We start from the raw sequence: 14,833 nt of genomic DNA on the forward strand, positions 1-14,833 counted from the left end.
TCTTTTGTTAAAGAGGCTTGCATGTCTCTCTTTTTTCTTTTCTTATGTAATTGTTAAAGAGGCTTGCATGTCTCTCCTTTTTTTTTCTTTTCTTATGTAATTGTTAAAAGGCTTGCATGCCTTTGCTTTTCATATTATGTAAGCTAAAGGAGAAGAAGAAAGAAGGAGATGAAGTCCAAGGCTCAAGTTAGATGGGCCTCAAGCCCGATTAGGATTGCATGTTTAATTAGTTAAACGCGTAACTAAAATAAATCACCCTCCCTAGACCAAGATCCAACATTTGGCTCATGTTGGATCAAATATTAAAAGTCGATAATCATCCTAAGGGCCTAAGATAACTATATGTCCAAAATTCAAGAATGCAAAATTTTCATTAGTAGTGATAGATACTCCTTGATTTCTAAAACAAATAGTGGGAGTACCATATGCTACTAACAAATTGGACCAATAGTTATGATTGGACCAAATTTTATTTTAATGAGATTGAAATGAATGTTGTATGATGAGACCTAAAACTCCCTCAACCAATAATAATATTAAGTTGATAAACGGAGAGGTATTTTGAATATATTTTCGTGGCCTTCCACCATTGTGGACCCTCATCAATTATAACCAATACACCGTGCTTCACCCTAATATGAGGAACACAAAGTATGTGTTTATTTTGAAAGGGCTCATTTCAAAACATTTGATGTTGTGAATGTAGGCAACGAGTAATGCCAATATTCTATTATGATGAAGTGTTGCTTGAACCCCTACACTCACCGGAATGGTGGGCATGACTTAACTAGTACAATGGTACCTCACGATAACATTTGGGGGTGCACATTTGCTAGAGGCCAAAGTGATGGGTAATCACATCATGATGTGAATGGATAAGAGTACTCTCTTTTCACCATTCAAGCAAACCAATATTCTATTATGATTTGGCAAGCTTGATGGTGGTTGAGCCTCCCATCCCCACTAAGAGTTGAAACTAAACTCTCGGATTCCATTTGAGGGATATGGAATTTGCCAAAAATAGTGGGAGGTGCCATTTGATTTAAAAGACCCGAATCATTGGGTTTATAAAAGCAATCTAATTTAAATTTCCGTATGTTATGTAGATATGTCTGGAACCGCGCTCGCCAAAATTCTTAACAAACATTGCCTTGAGGGGCACAATTTCCCGGAATGGTTCCGAAATCTCAAGATCATTTTGATCTGTGAGAAAATTGCATACGTGCTTGATAAGCCGTTCCCTCATCAACCTCCTGGTGATGATGTCACTGAGGAGGAACATGCTCAATATGTTAAGCACATACAAGATGACACACAAGCTAAATGTTACATCCTTGCTTCCATGAACTCTGAGCTTCAGAAGCAACATGAACACATGGATTGTGCAATTGATATGATCGCTCACCTACAAGAGCTGTATGGTGAGGGTACGCGTAACAGACGATTCAGTGCTGTCTGTGAGCTTGTGAAGACCAAGATGGTCAAGGGAGCACCGGTCCATCAGCATGTACTGAGGATGATTGGACTCATCGAGCAGTTGGAGAACTTAGGAACTCCACTGGATGGGGAATTGGCCCAAGACTTTATCCTTGCATGACAGGACCCGACCCAAATTCCACTTTGAAATCTGAGCCGAACCCTGTGCGTGTCCGACACCTGGCAAGTGCCGGCCACAAATGAACTAATTGCCCTTCTAGTCAAGCTTCACTTAAAATTGGGGTTTGACTTTTGCCGAAAAATTTCAGCAGAGTCTCCCCTGCGATTAGACCAATCCCAAGATTACACCTGTCAAACATGCATATAAGAATATACACCAACTGCCAGCATACAAAAATTTACATACTAACAGTTAGACAAGTGTTCTAGGGCAATATCAGAGCTCTACACAAAAAAGATTACAAGTATAAAATAATTATACAAGACCCTACGCTGTCAAGGGATGTGGCGGAAGATGGACTCGGCCCGATGGTGGCTCACAGTGCACGCTTACTGCCTGGGGGCGCAAAACATTTAAAGGGTGAGTGGACCAGAAACAAAGCTTTAGAAAAATAGCATATATACATACTAACCCCACTGTAAAAACTGTTATAAAACTAACTCATTTCTTATATAAATACGCGTACTGGAATCACTGTATTCATATCTATATATATATATAATCAATCACATACTTGATCAAACATTAAATCATTGAAAGCATTGAAATCAACTTTTAATCTACCACCTAGGTGTACCCATTTATTGTTTTGTCAATTCCATATAATCCGTCAATTCCTTAGTTCCGTCAATTCCTTATGTTTCCGTCAATTCCTCTATAATCCGTCAATTCCATTCTCGTGCCGCCGAAGTGACACATTCTCTCAGACTTCGGTGACGCAAGGTCAACCCAAACCGCAATCTCGCAGGATTCAGGGGACACTAGGTCAACCTGATCCGCAATTTCGCACCTCACGGTCTGGGCGTCCCCGCAACTTGTGGGGCAGTGTCAAGCATGTTGACCTAACCGAAGGCAACAGGGTGTCCGTCGACACCATTATAACCGAAGGCAACTGGATGTCCGTAGACATCATCATGACCGAAGGCAACCATTTAAATCCGAAGGCAACATATTTACCGATGGCAACCTTAATCAATCTTGGGTACCTATGGTGGTTTCTAAGAAAAATATAGTTTCAGAAATAATTTAACGAGAAATAAAATAAATTCTTATTTGACTCTGAACTCTGCTGCCCTTTTATTTGTTAACTATCCAAAACTCTAGTATGCCAAAATCTCTAGGCACTCTCAACTCGGCAGCATGTAAAATATAAAAATAAAACATAAAACATATAAAAGCGATAAATCAAGCTATTAAAACTCTGATCAATGAATAAACTTATTCAAGATCAAGTAATAATATTAAATTGCATAAATTCATTTATGAAAACAAAAAGGTCCACTCACAGATACTCTGAGCTAGTTGGACCCTTTGAAGGTCTCTCCTGCGGGTCACCTGGTGCCCGGGTGCCTGTATAACCATCACAATATTTTATTAAAAACTCTGCTCAGTAATATAATATTAAATTAAAAACCCTGACCCCGGCTCCTAAAAGTGCGTGCATCACTTTAAAGGTCATTCTTATGCTCACACAAGCTTTTCTCTCAAAGGGCACGATTTAAAAGTACCTAGGGACTCAAAAGCGATAAAGTCCCAAAAAGTCAACTCGGGACCCCGTGGGGTCCACGACCTCAGAATTCTGATCCGATCGTTCCTAGAGGTTCCAAAAGGCCTAGGACACAAGTCCTGAAAGTTTGGTCTCGATCGGACGGTCAGATTGCTCACGATCGCACGATCAGATTGACAAACGATTTTCCGTAAACCTAGACCTAGGGTTGGCTTTTTCAGAGCATCCTGGACTTCGATTTATAATCCGTCAAATCCTACACGATCCTTAAAATACCTAGATCAACATACTCGAGTTTGGCTTTGATCCAACGGTTTGAACGTATTGAATCTGGAAAATGCACACTATGCGAGATCCGTTCAGGGTTTAAACGTTATCCAAATTGAGATCCGCGAAATCCTATGCGCTCGTGAGGACACGAGGATCAATCTAGTACCAAGAGTGGCTCCTGTTACCTGGTCCATGCGCCGCCCACGCACTGGCAGCGCGTGGGTGTGCCTAACAATTTCCGGTGACTGGGTTTTCTCCACAACGTCGGCCCAAACTCCTATACTAAGTAATATACCCTATTTGGAACCACTTTTGTTCTTGGACTATGGCCAAAAAGTGGCCGGAAGTGACTGAAAACGGCGACGCAAAACCGGCAATAAGTCAACTCGTAAATCAACCTGTCAAACTTCAAAATCTCTGCAAACCTACCCAACCAACAGCTAGAGCATGAAAATCAGTCGAAAAACCATACCTAATTCATCCGATTTGGTGGCCGGAGGAGGGAGAACGAGAGGTTTGAAATTCGGAGAAAAACCAGCCAAATCCGAGCTGTTTCCAGTGGCTGGAGCTGTCGACGGAGGCGGCGCAGGTCGGGGGTGCGACGGCAAGGTCCGGCTGGCGTGTTGGGTCTGGTCCGGTGGGCTGGGGTGGTCAGCGCCGGTGGTTATGGGGGTTTGGGGTGTTGGCTGGAGCAAAAAGAAAAACAGGGGACGGGGTGTGCGCGAGGAAGAAGAGAGAGTGAGGAGAGAGAGGGAGAATCTGATTTTAAAATCTGATTTTTCCCAAAATTATTATTTTGCCCTTTTTCTTAATTTCCTCGTAATTTCCTCGTTACAAGTCCGATTCGAGTTCACAACGTGTCTACGGACTCGTTTCGTTGCGCTCTATGCAACGGTATGAGTGGATTTCCCAAATTCTTTCCCGGTCAAAAAGTCAACTTAAAACCTAATAAAATATTCTAAGGGCATTATGGTCTTTTCCTCCATTAAATTATTAATTAAATATTAATTAAGGTTTGGGTTGTTACATTGCATCCCTCTCATACCAATTCTCCCAGTTTGTAATGAACTACAACATGGGAAAAATGGACCAAACTCTTGCTGAGTTGTTGCACATGCTGGTCATAGTTGAAAAGACTTTCAAAAAGGAAAGTGGGAGTGGGATTGTGGCTGCCTTCGAGAAAAGCTCTTCTTCGTCTACTAAACCTAAGCCTAAAACCAAAGGCAAAGGCAAGGGCAAGGGAAAGGAGAAGAAGACTACTGTAGTCAAACCCGAGGGTAAAATCACCAAAAAGAAGGCAAAGGAGCCCAAAGGAATATGCTTTTACTGCAATGAAAATGGGCACTGGAAGAGGAACTGCAAGAAATTTCATGCAAGCCTGAACAACAACAAACCTCCAGGAGGTACTATTCTTGTTCTTGAATCAATTCTAACAGTTAGTTCTTCTACTTGGATATTTGATTCAGGCGCTAGCCAACATGTTTGCAATTCCTTGCAGGGGCTGGTGGGAAGTAGAAGATTGAAGAAGGGAGAGATGGTGCTACGTATTGGAAACGGCACAAGAATATCTTCTAAAGCTGTTGGCACCTACCTTCTCAAACCACCATCAGGAGAGGTTTTGGAATTAAAAGATTGTCTTTATTTTCCTGCTTGTATTAAGAACTTAATCTCCATCTCTATGCTTTTAAGAGATGGGTACTCAGTTATGTTTGACAAACTAAGTTGTTCTTTATATTTGAATGGATGTGTAATTTGTTATGCTCATATCATAGATGGCCTCTTTCATTTACAATTGAATGGTAGTGTTAACTGTTTAGAAGGTAATGATGCATCGAGGCCTAAAAGGCCAAAAGATGATACCAATCCTACAAAAATGTGGCATTTAAAACTTGGGCATATCAACCAAGACAAAATTCACAAGATGGCCAAAGATGGATATCTTGGACCGTTGGGTTCAGAACCAATGCCAACTTGTGAGTGTTGTCTAAAGGGTAAGATGTCTAGGTCTCCTTTCTCTGGCAAAGGGGAAAGAGTCACTGAACTGTTGGGGTTGATCCACTCTGATGTATGTGGGCTGTTGCGTAGATACAGCTGCACCAAAATGGATTCAGCTGCATCCTCAACTTGTGATACTCGCAAGTGCACGAGCCGTTTGGTAGTATAGCATATGTAAGTGCGAGGTCGATCCCACGAGGATTGGTGATTGAATGATCCAATTCATTTTCCCTACACAAAACATAAATGAAAAAGAAAGGAAATAAATAAAACAAGGAAGAAAGAAAATAACTAACTCAAGTAGATAAGTTCCCAAGTTCAATTAGATTAATGGATTGATTCTAGCTAATGTATGATTAAGCCATGGTGTGTGGTCATAACCTTGTGTTCCTAATTCCCTAATTTGATCATTTGTTGTCTAACCTAAAATTAAGCATTAGGAACCCATTAAGCATAGAAGAACAATTTAAACAACCAAGCATGTATCTAATCCCTGTTGTCGAATGTCCATACATACTCTTCCTATTCATAGTTCAATTCGAATTAAAGCATGGTGTATACTCTTAATTCAAACCAAGATAGCTAACATGCAAGCCTAAATGGTGATCAATCATTCAAACTAGCATATTAACTTATAAGCATAATGAATAAGAACAAAAATAATAATTGAAACTTGGAAACTAATCAAACTTGAAACTAAAGAAAAGAATTTACATAACAATGAAAATTAAGTAGAACTTGGAAAAACTTAAGGAGAATTTCAGCACAAATATTTCATTACTACAATTGAAAACTAGAAAATGAAACTAAGAGAATTTGAGGGAGAGAAGGGAAGGGAGCTCTAGAGAAGTGTTTGAGAGCTCCCCCCCTTGGGGTGTGTTTACAAGCTTAGAGAACTTCCCTATTTATAGGCCTAGGGGAAGTGAAAATCTGAATTCAATATGGCTAATGCATACAACACTTGTTTTATAAAATCTGAAATGGTTGATGCACTTGTATTAGAAAATCTAAATTGGGTGATGCACTTGTATTAGAAAATCTTGAATTGGTTGATGCACTTCACCAATAGATCCCACCAGCAGCCCTAGCTCATCTTCATGTCACCATGACCAAGCTTCCAACCAGAAATGATAGCTCATACCTAGCTCACCATGACCAAGCTTCCAACCAGAAACAATAGCTCATCCTGAGGTCAGCATGACCAGCAACTTCAAGGGCTTACGAATTGGGCTTCCCTTAAGCAAATTAAGACTTTAAGCACTCAAACTTGAAGTTCAGAATGTCTTCTTTCCAACCATATATCATTTGGGCCAATCCAAGGTCGGAGGAGGAAGTTAAGGCCAAAACAAATTGCTAACTCATTTTCCGCGCTGATAAGATCCATCCTGAGCATGGTTCTGTGTTTGCTAGGTAACGTACTCCAGATTTATCCAATGGGGCTGACCTTTGGATATGTTATAGTACACACCAATTGGAACAACTTTCATGAAGAATGTGGCCTCATTCGAGCTATGTAGGTTGTTGAAACAAAGCTTGCAATATGACCTACGGAACTGGACTGGCAGGGGGCTGTAGCCAAAAATGAGTTTGTCTTTAAGCTCTTCTTCCCTTCATCCAAATTAGGCCTTAACATGCTTGAATTGCATGAATTATGCTCTCATGCTCCTTTGGCCTACAAAACACACAAAGGGAGGCAAATAACATAGAAATCTAGGAAACTAAGCAACAGAAGTAAGTAAATAGGGCATGTATATGTATGAAATTATGAGCTTAACATGGGCCTATGTCCACATCATCAAGAGGAGGCTTCTCATATTTTATAACATTCACCGACGATCACTCTCGGTTGGGCTATGTTTATCTCATAAAGCATAAGTCCGAATCCTTTGAAAAGTTTAAGGAATTCAAGAATGAGGTTGAGAAGCAAACAGGAAAGAGTATAAAGATTCTAAGATAATATCGAAGAGGTGAATGCTTGAGTACAGAGTTTCTTGATTATCTCAAGGAACATGGCATCATTTCACAATGGACTCCACCGGGGACTCCACAACTCAATGGAGTTTCTGAACGAAGAAATTGAACCTTGATGGACATGGTTCGTTCCATGATGAGTTACACTGATTTACCTATATCCTTTTGGGGATATGCACTCCTCACTGCAATTTACTTGCTAAATCGAGTGCCTTCCAAGTCTATCTCGAAGATCCCATATGAATTGTGGTTTGGCAGAAAGCCAAGTCTTAATCATGTTAAGATTTGGGGTTGTCCTGCATATGTCAAAAGACCTGATGCAGATAAGCTTGAAGCTAGGTTTGTTAAGTGTAGATTTGTTGGGTATCCTAAGGAAACCCTTGGATACTACTTCTATCAACCCAACAAACAAAAGGTGTTTGTCGCAAGGTCCGCCAAATTTCTTGATAGAGAATTTTCTCTAGATGGGTCAAGCGGAACAGAGATAGAAGTCAAAGAAATGTCTAGTGAGCCACAAATCACCACTCAACAATCTGACAATTCAATTCCTGAACCTCAAGTAACACAAGCTCCACGTAGATCTAGTAGGGTGATCCAACCACCCCAAAGGTATGGGTTGCTTCATGACATCATTGGTGGGTTACATCTCCTTGGTGACAACGAAGAAAAGGATGATCCCTCTAACTATACTGAGGCTATGTCTGACATTGACTCAAAGAAATGGCAGGAAGAGCCATGAAATCCGAGATGGATTCTATGTATACCAACCAAGTCTGGACTCTAGTCGATTTGTCACAAGGCATTGTACCTATTGGAAATAAATGGATCTTCAAGAGGAAGATAGGCTCGGACGGTAAAGTGGAAACCTACAAAGCTAGATTAGTAGCTAAGTGTTAGAAATGTGCCCTAAGAGCCAGTACATTTGATGTAATCTCCTTAGAATACATTTCGTATATGATATATAAAGGGCAAACTTATTTGTTATCTTTTACATCGTCTAAAGAAACAAATGTCCAGGGTATGCTAAATAAGAGATAAAGTAATCTAAAGAAGATTAGATTTGGGAGACCTTTAATCTCTAACTGTAGCATCCCAAAATATTCCTAATCATAGGTTATCAAATGGGCATTGATAAACCGTCAAGATTAGCACACATTATGTATGCTCAATTGGGAGGATGGTTAGTCTCAAACCATTTGTGTAGTTGACACTAATACAAGTATGTGGGTGCTCATTAGTGAATGAGTACATTGAACGCGATCAACCGTAGTTCTCATATGGAGTATTTATCTACATGTCAAATGAGAACTCATAGTTGCAATAATGCAAATTAGTCCTTAGACCTGAGACATCATGGTTGTCCTGTGATGCGTTATTGATCTTTGATAGCTCTTAAAGGCAAGCCGTAAAAGATTTGTCTTAAGTGTTGTTGGGATCTCTTAATTCGTCATAGGGGCATGTGAATGTACAATAAGGAATCTCTACTTTCGATAAAGAAGGAGAATGTTTCAAGATGTGATTCAGTAAATCTTTGGCCAAGTATTTTGAGCTTGATTTAGAAAGTTGTTCTTAATCATGTTCTTTTGAATCACATGAGGTTATAAATCATATAGATTATTATAAATAAACCCAATCCTAGACATGTATTTATAAAAAAACCCACACACTATTTAAACATAGAAACACACCCAAAATCAACCCCAAAATCAACAATTGTATATTTTTTGGGTGTGTTTATAAATGGGTTTTGAGTGTGTGTAATGATGGGTTTTGGGTGTGTTTATAAAGTGTTTTGGGTGTTGGGTTTTTTTATAATTTCAGCCCACATTTTGGGTGTTTTAGTGAAACCCCCTAAATCATATTAGGGGTTTGACATAAACAATCCGCACCCTAATAATATGATTTGAAACATTGTATAAGAGATGGACCGTATTGCATTGCAATTCCAACTGAATAGGTTCTTCATCTATTCTGGTTAGCTTGGGTAGCCTTGATATATTGCTAGATGTCACTCTTGGCTTGTGGAAGTCCTAGGATTGATTGTGATCGATCCAAATAAAGGAAGAATTAAAAAGGGGTTTTAATTCCAGTTGGTTAGAAAGAGTTCTAATATTTTCCCACTGCCTTGCTAATTAGAACCTAATGGATCGCACACCTTAAATGGTTAACTTTGAGTAATACAAATGAGAATGAGGAAATCAATTTGATTGATTTGATGTGGATGATTTACTACATGTAAAAAAGTATTTGGGCCTCGGTAATAGTTAACGGGAAGCCCAAATGGTTGGGTATCAAGCCTAAGGGCTTAAGACAACTAAATATTATGGTTTAAGTGTCATAAGGCCCAATTTTGGAAGCCCAATGGGATTTGGCCGAAATTGCTTAAGTGAATGTGTATGGGAATTGTTTCCATAAGCTCATTTTACACACAAACACAATCCAACATCAACCAAATGGGTTTGGGAGATCAAAGAGAGAAAAAAGAGAGTTTTCAAGAGTGAAACACTTTCATCTTTCATAGTGGTTTAGATTGAAACCAATCTTGAGAATCTTGCACTAGCATCCAAGTATTCTCAAGATACTTCTTCTCATCTCAAGGTTCCATTGGTGTGGAGACTTAGAGGCCATATACTTTTGTGGCTCACATGGAGGAGAAAGATCAAGGAGCAAAGATCAAAGATCAAAGAGAAGATCAACAAAGAGGAAATCATCAAGAGAAGACCAAACACAAATTGGTTCATATAATTGCTTCAAGGGTAATTAGATCTTATCATTTCTCTTGAATTTTCATTTATGAAAAACATATCAATGTTTATGACTTAAGATACTTGGAAGAAGTTTTGGTTTTGAATTTAAACAACCACCTTAGACTTCCGCTGCGATTAATTTGATTAAATGCATGTTTAATATTCAAATGAACTTTGGAAAAATGTTTTGAAATTCCTACACTAAGGGCTACAAGCAAAGAGAAGTGATAGACTATGAAGAAACCTTCTCGCATGTAGCCATGATAAAGTCCATTCAAATTTTGCTTGCAATAGCAGCACATTACGATTATGGGATTTGGGAAATGGACGTCAAAACGGCCTTTTTGAATGGTCACCTTCAGGAAGAACTTTATATGGATCAACTTGAAGGGTTTGTGTCTAAAATTGAGTCTCATAAAGTATGCAAGCTACAAAGGTCCATTTATGGACTAAAGCAAGCTTCTAGGAGTTGGAACCTTCATTTTGACGAAGCAATCAAATCGTTTGATTTCTCACAGAATGGTGATGAACCATGTGTTTACAAAAAGGTTAGTGGGAGTGCAGTCGTATTCCTAGTCTTGTATGTGGATGACATACTGCTATTTGGAAACGACATTGGAATGCTCTCCTCTGTGAAAATGTGGCTGTCCAAAACCTTCTTTATGAAAGATTTGGGAGAAGCATCCTATATACTTGGAATTAAGATTTATCGTGACAGATCTAGAAAACTTATTGGATTGTCCCAATCCTTGTATATAGATAAGGTGCTAGGAAGATTCAATATGGAAGATTCCAAGAAAGGTTTTCTTCCTGTAAGACATGGAATTCACCTTTCTAAGGCCATGTGCCCTAAAACTCCCGAAGAGATACAGCGCATGAGTAGAATCCCTTATGCATCAGCAATTGGGAGTCTCATGTACGCTATGTTGTGCTCGAGGCCTGATATTAGTTATGCAGTAAGCATAACAAGTCAATATCAATCAAATCCAGGTTCAGAACACTGGGCAGCTGTCAAGTGTGTCCTAAAATACTTAAGAAGAACAAGGGACATGTTCCTAGTTTATGGAGGAACATCAGAGTTGCAGATGGAAGCTTACACCGATTCAGATTTCCAGTCTGAAGTTGATGACAGAAAATCCACCTCTGGATATGTCTTCACTCTGAATGGCGGAGCGGTCAGTTGGAGGAGCTATAAGCAAAGTACTACAGCCAATTCCACTTCTGAAGCAGAATATATAGGAGCGTCTAAAGCCGCCAAAGAAGCTGTTTGGATGAGAAAGTTCATCTCCGATCTCGGAGTGGTTCCAACCATAGCATTACCAGTACCCTTGTACTGCGACAATAATGGGGCAATAGCTCAAGCAAAGGAACCAAGGTCTCATCACAATTCCAAACACATTGAGAAGCGCTTTCATAAAATTCGAGAATATATATCTCTCGGAGAAGTCAGCATCCTCAAGGTAGCTTCGGCAGATAACGTAGCAGATCCACTAACTAAGCCTATGACTCAGCTACAATTGGATCGACATCTTGAGAAGATGGGTATCAGATACATGGCTGATTGGCTTTAGAGTGCAAGTGGAAGATTGTTGGAAATATGCCCTAAAAGCCAATCATATGATGTAATCTTTTAAGGATATTTCATGTATTAGACTTATGTTTAATCCTCTTAAAGGGCAAGTTTATTGTTTATTAGTAAATGTCTCATTAACAGTTACACGTGCTTAAACAATAAGTCCAAGGGATGTGAGATAGAGAGAAAGTAATCTAAGGAAGTTAGATTCAGGAGACCTTTCCTCTACTATCTTCATGCCCTAAATGTTCCTAGTCATAGGATTGTCAAATGGGCACTGACAATCCGGAAAGACCGGTACATGCTATGTCTTCTCAATTGGGAGGATGACTGGTCTCAAGTCATTCGTGTGGAGACACTAAGACAAGTATGTAGGTGCTTGTTGCGTAGATACCAGCTGCACCAAAATGGATTAAACTGCATCCTCAACTTGTGATACTAGCAAGTGCACGAGCCGTTCGGTAGTATAGCGTATGTAAGTGCGAGGTCGATCCCACGAGGATTGGTGATTGAATGATCCAATTTAGTTTCCCTACACAAAATAGAAACAAAAACAAAGAACATAAAACAAGGAAGAAAGAAATAAGTAACTCAAGCAAATAAGTTCCCAAGTTCAATTTAGATTAATGGATTGATTCTAGCTAAAGTATGATTAAGCCATGGTGTGTGGTCATAACCTTGTGTTCCTAATTCCCTAATTTGATCATTTGTTGTCTAACCTAAAACTAAGCATTAGGAACCCATTAAGCATAGAAGAACATTTTAAACAACCAAGTATGTATCTAATCCCTGTTGTCGAATGTCCATACATACTCTTCCTATTCATAGTTCAATTCGAATTAAAGCATGGTGTATACTCTTAATTCAAACCAAGATAGCTAACATGCAAGCCTAAATGGTGATCAATCATTCAAACTAGCATATTAACTTATAAGCATAATGAATAAGAACAAAAACCATATTTGAAACTTGGAAACTAATTCAACTTGAAAACTTAAGAAAAGAATTTACATAACAAAGAAAAATAAATTACAACTAAGAAAACATTAAAGAAAGCTAGAATTGAGAACTAGAAAGCAAAACTAAGAGAATTTGAGGGAGAGAAGGGAAGGGAGCTCTAGAGAAGTGTTTGAGAGCTCCCCCCCTTGGGGTGTGTTTACAAGCTTAGAGAACCTCCCTATTTATAGGCCTAGGGGAAGTGAAAATCTGAATTCAATATGGCTAATGCATACAACACTTGTTTTATAAAATCTGAAATGGTTGATGCACTTGTATTAGAAAATCTAAATTGGGTGATGCACTTGTATTAGAAAATCTTGAATTGGTTGATGCACTTCACCAATAGATCCCACCAGCAGCCCTAGCTCATCTTCATGTCACCATGACCAAGCTTCCAACCAGAAATGATAGCTCATACCTAGCTCACCATGACCAAGCATCCAACCAGCACATGCTGAGGTCAGCATGACCAGCAACTTCAAGGGCTTACAACTTGGGCTTCCCTTAAGCAAATTAAGACTTTAAGCACTCAAACTTGAAGTTCAGAATGTCGTCTTTCCAGCCATATATCATTTGGGCCAATCCAAGGTCGGAGGAGGAAGTTAAGGCCGAAACAAATTGCTAACTCATTTTCCGCGCTGATAAGATCCATCCTGAGCATGGTTCTGTGTTTGCTAGGTAACGGACTCCAGATTTATCCAATGGGGCTGAATTTTGGATATGTTATAGTACACACCAATTGGAACAACTTTCATGAAGAATGTGGCCTCATTCGAGCTATGTAGGTTGCTGAAACAAAGCTTGCAATATGACCTACGAAACTGGACTGGCAGGGGGCTGTAGCCAAAATTGAGTTTGTCTTTAAGCTCTTCTTCCCTTCATCCAAATTAGGCCTTAACATGCTTGAATTGCATGAATTATGCTCTCTTGCTCTATTTGCCTACAAAACACACAAAGGAAGGCAAATAACTTAGAAGTCTAGGAAACTAAGCAAAAGAAGTAAGTAAATAGGGCATGTATATGTATGAAATTATGAGCTTAACAGTGCTCAATGGAGAATGAGTTCACTGAATGCGATCAAACGAGAGTTTCTTGTATGGAAATTGTACTTATATGTCAAACAAGAAACTCCAAGTTGCAATAATGCAAATTAGTCCTTAGACCTGAGGCACCATGGTTGTCTTGTGGGAAGGTTGTGGATCTTTGATGATGCTATAAAGACATATCCTAATCACGGATGTGTTACAAGCATTGTTGGGATTCACGATTAACTCAAGGGGACATGTGAGTGTACAACATGGAATCTCTATCCTTCAGTAAAGAAGGAGAATGCTCGGAAGATATGATTAAGCAAATCTCTGATCAGAGTATTCGGCATGACTTAGAAGGATGTTCTTGTTACACTAATACAAATCATATAAGACGTGACAATCTCATTAGGGGTTTTGACATGCACCATGCCCTAGTAATGAGATTAAAAGCATTGTAATAGGGAAGGACCGTATTGCATTGTAATTCCAACTGAATAGGTTCTCTGCTTATTCTACTTAGCTTGGATATCCATGACATGCTGCTAGGTGTCACTCATGGATGGCGGAAGCCCTAAGGACTAATGATCCTAACTAATAGGGAGAATTAAAAAGGGGTTTTAATTCACAATCAATTACGAAGAGTTCAAATTGCCCTTGACCTTGCTAATTAGAACCTAATGGATCGCACACCGTTAAACTTGAGTTATTTGAGAAACCGTTATGGAGATGATGAATTGAAGAGATCAATTAAGCTTTGTTAATTGGTTAAGGAAAAATTAATTATGGATTTAATTTAAACGACACGTGATGTCGGAATAGGCTTCAAACGGGAATTTTGAATTCCGGGCTCATTGGGCTTTATCCTTTTGGACATGGAGATTGGGTTGTATGACAACATAAATTAAATTGAGCCCAAGAGGCCCAATTTCAAGGGATGGACGTTCATATGGGCTTTTGGTTGCTAGAGTCAACTTGTTGACTCAAGAAAAAGATGACTATCATCTTTTTGAAGCCTAAGGGGTCATTAGTGAAAAACAAGAGAGAGAAAGAAAGCTCTAGTCTTCCAAAAACTCTCTCTACACT

At 39.2% G+C, this 14,833-nt stretch overlaps 1 protein-coding gene and 1 pseudogene across 1 annotated transcript; both read left to right on the forward strand.

Annotated features, from left to right (window-relative positions):
- Positions 1-1,342: 1,342 nt before the first annotated feature.
- On the forward strand, positions 1,343-5,230 carry LOC148297724 (uncharacterized). Its single transcript, XM_088247930.1, has 3 exons — positions 1,343-1,589; positions 4,463-5,049; positions 5,207-5,230. The coding sequence occupies exons 1-3, from the start codon at positions 1,343-1,345 to the stop codon at positions 5,228-5,230; spliced, it is 858 nt and encodes a 285-aa protein (XP_088104056.1).
- A 5,759-nt stretch (positions 5,231-10,989) lies between these two features.
- On the forward strand, positions 10,990-11,718 carry LOC148297725 (secreted RxLR effector protein 161 pseudogene; annotated as a pseudogene).
- The last annotated feature ends 3,115 nt before the right edge of the window (positions 11,719-14,833 follow it).

This window comes from Prunus avium, chromosome 1 (assembly GCF_965620075.1).
Source record: "Prunus avium chromosome 1, drPruAviu1.hap1.1, whole genome shotgun sequence".
In the NCBI taxonomy this organism is placed as follows: Eukaryota; Viridiplantae; Streptophyta; class Magnoliopsida; order Rosales; family Rosaceae; genus Prunus; species Prunus avium.

Excerpts from the sequence above, each read along its gene's own strand:
- LOC148297724 (XM_088247930.1), top strand. The coding sequence starts at position 1,343 with ATGAACTCTGAGCTTCAGAAGCAACATGAACACATGGATTGTGCAATT. Across the intron at positions 1,590-4,462 it reads ATTGGCCCAAGACTTTATCC|TTGCATCCCTCTCATACCAA; the intron begins TTGCATGACAGG and ends TGGGTTGTTACA. Across the intron at positions 5,050-5,206 it reads TCAAACCACCATCAGGAGAG|ATGGCCTCTTTCATTTACAA; the intron begins GTTTTGGAATTA and ends CTCATATCATAG.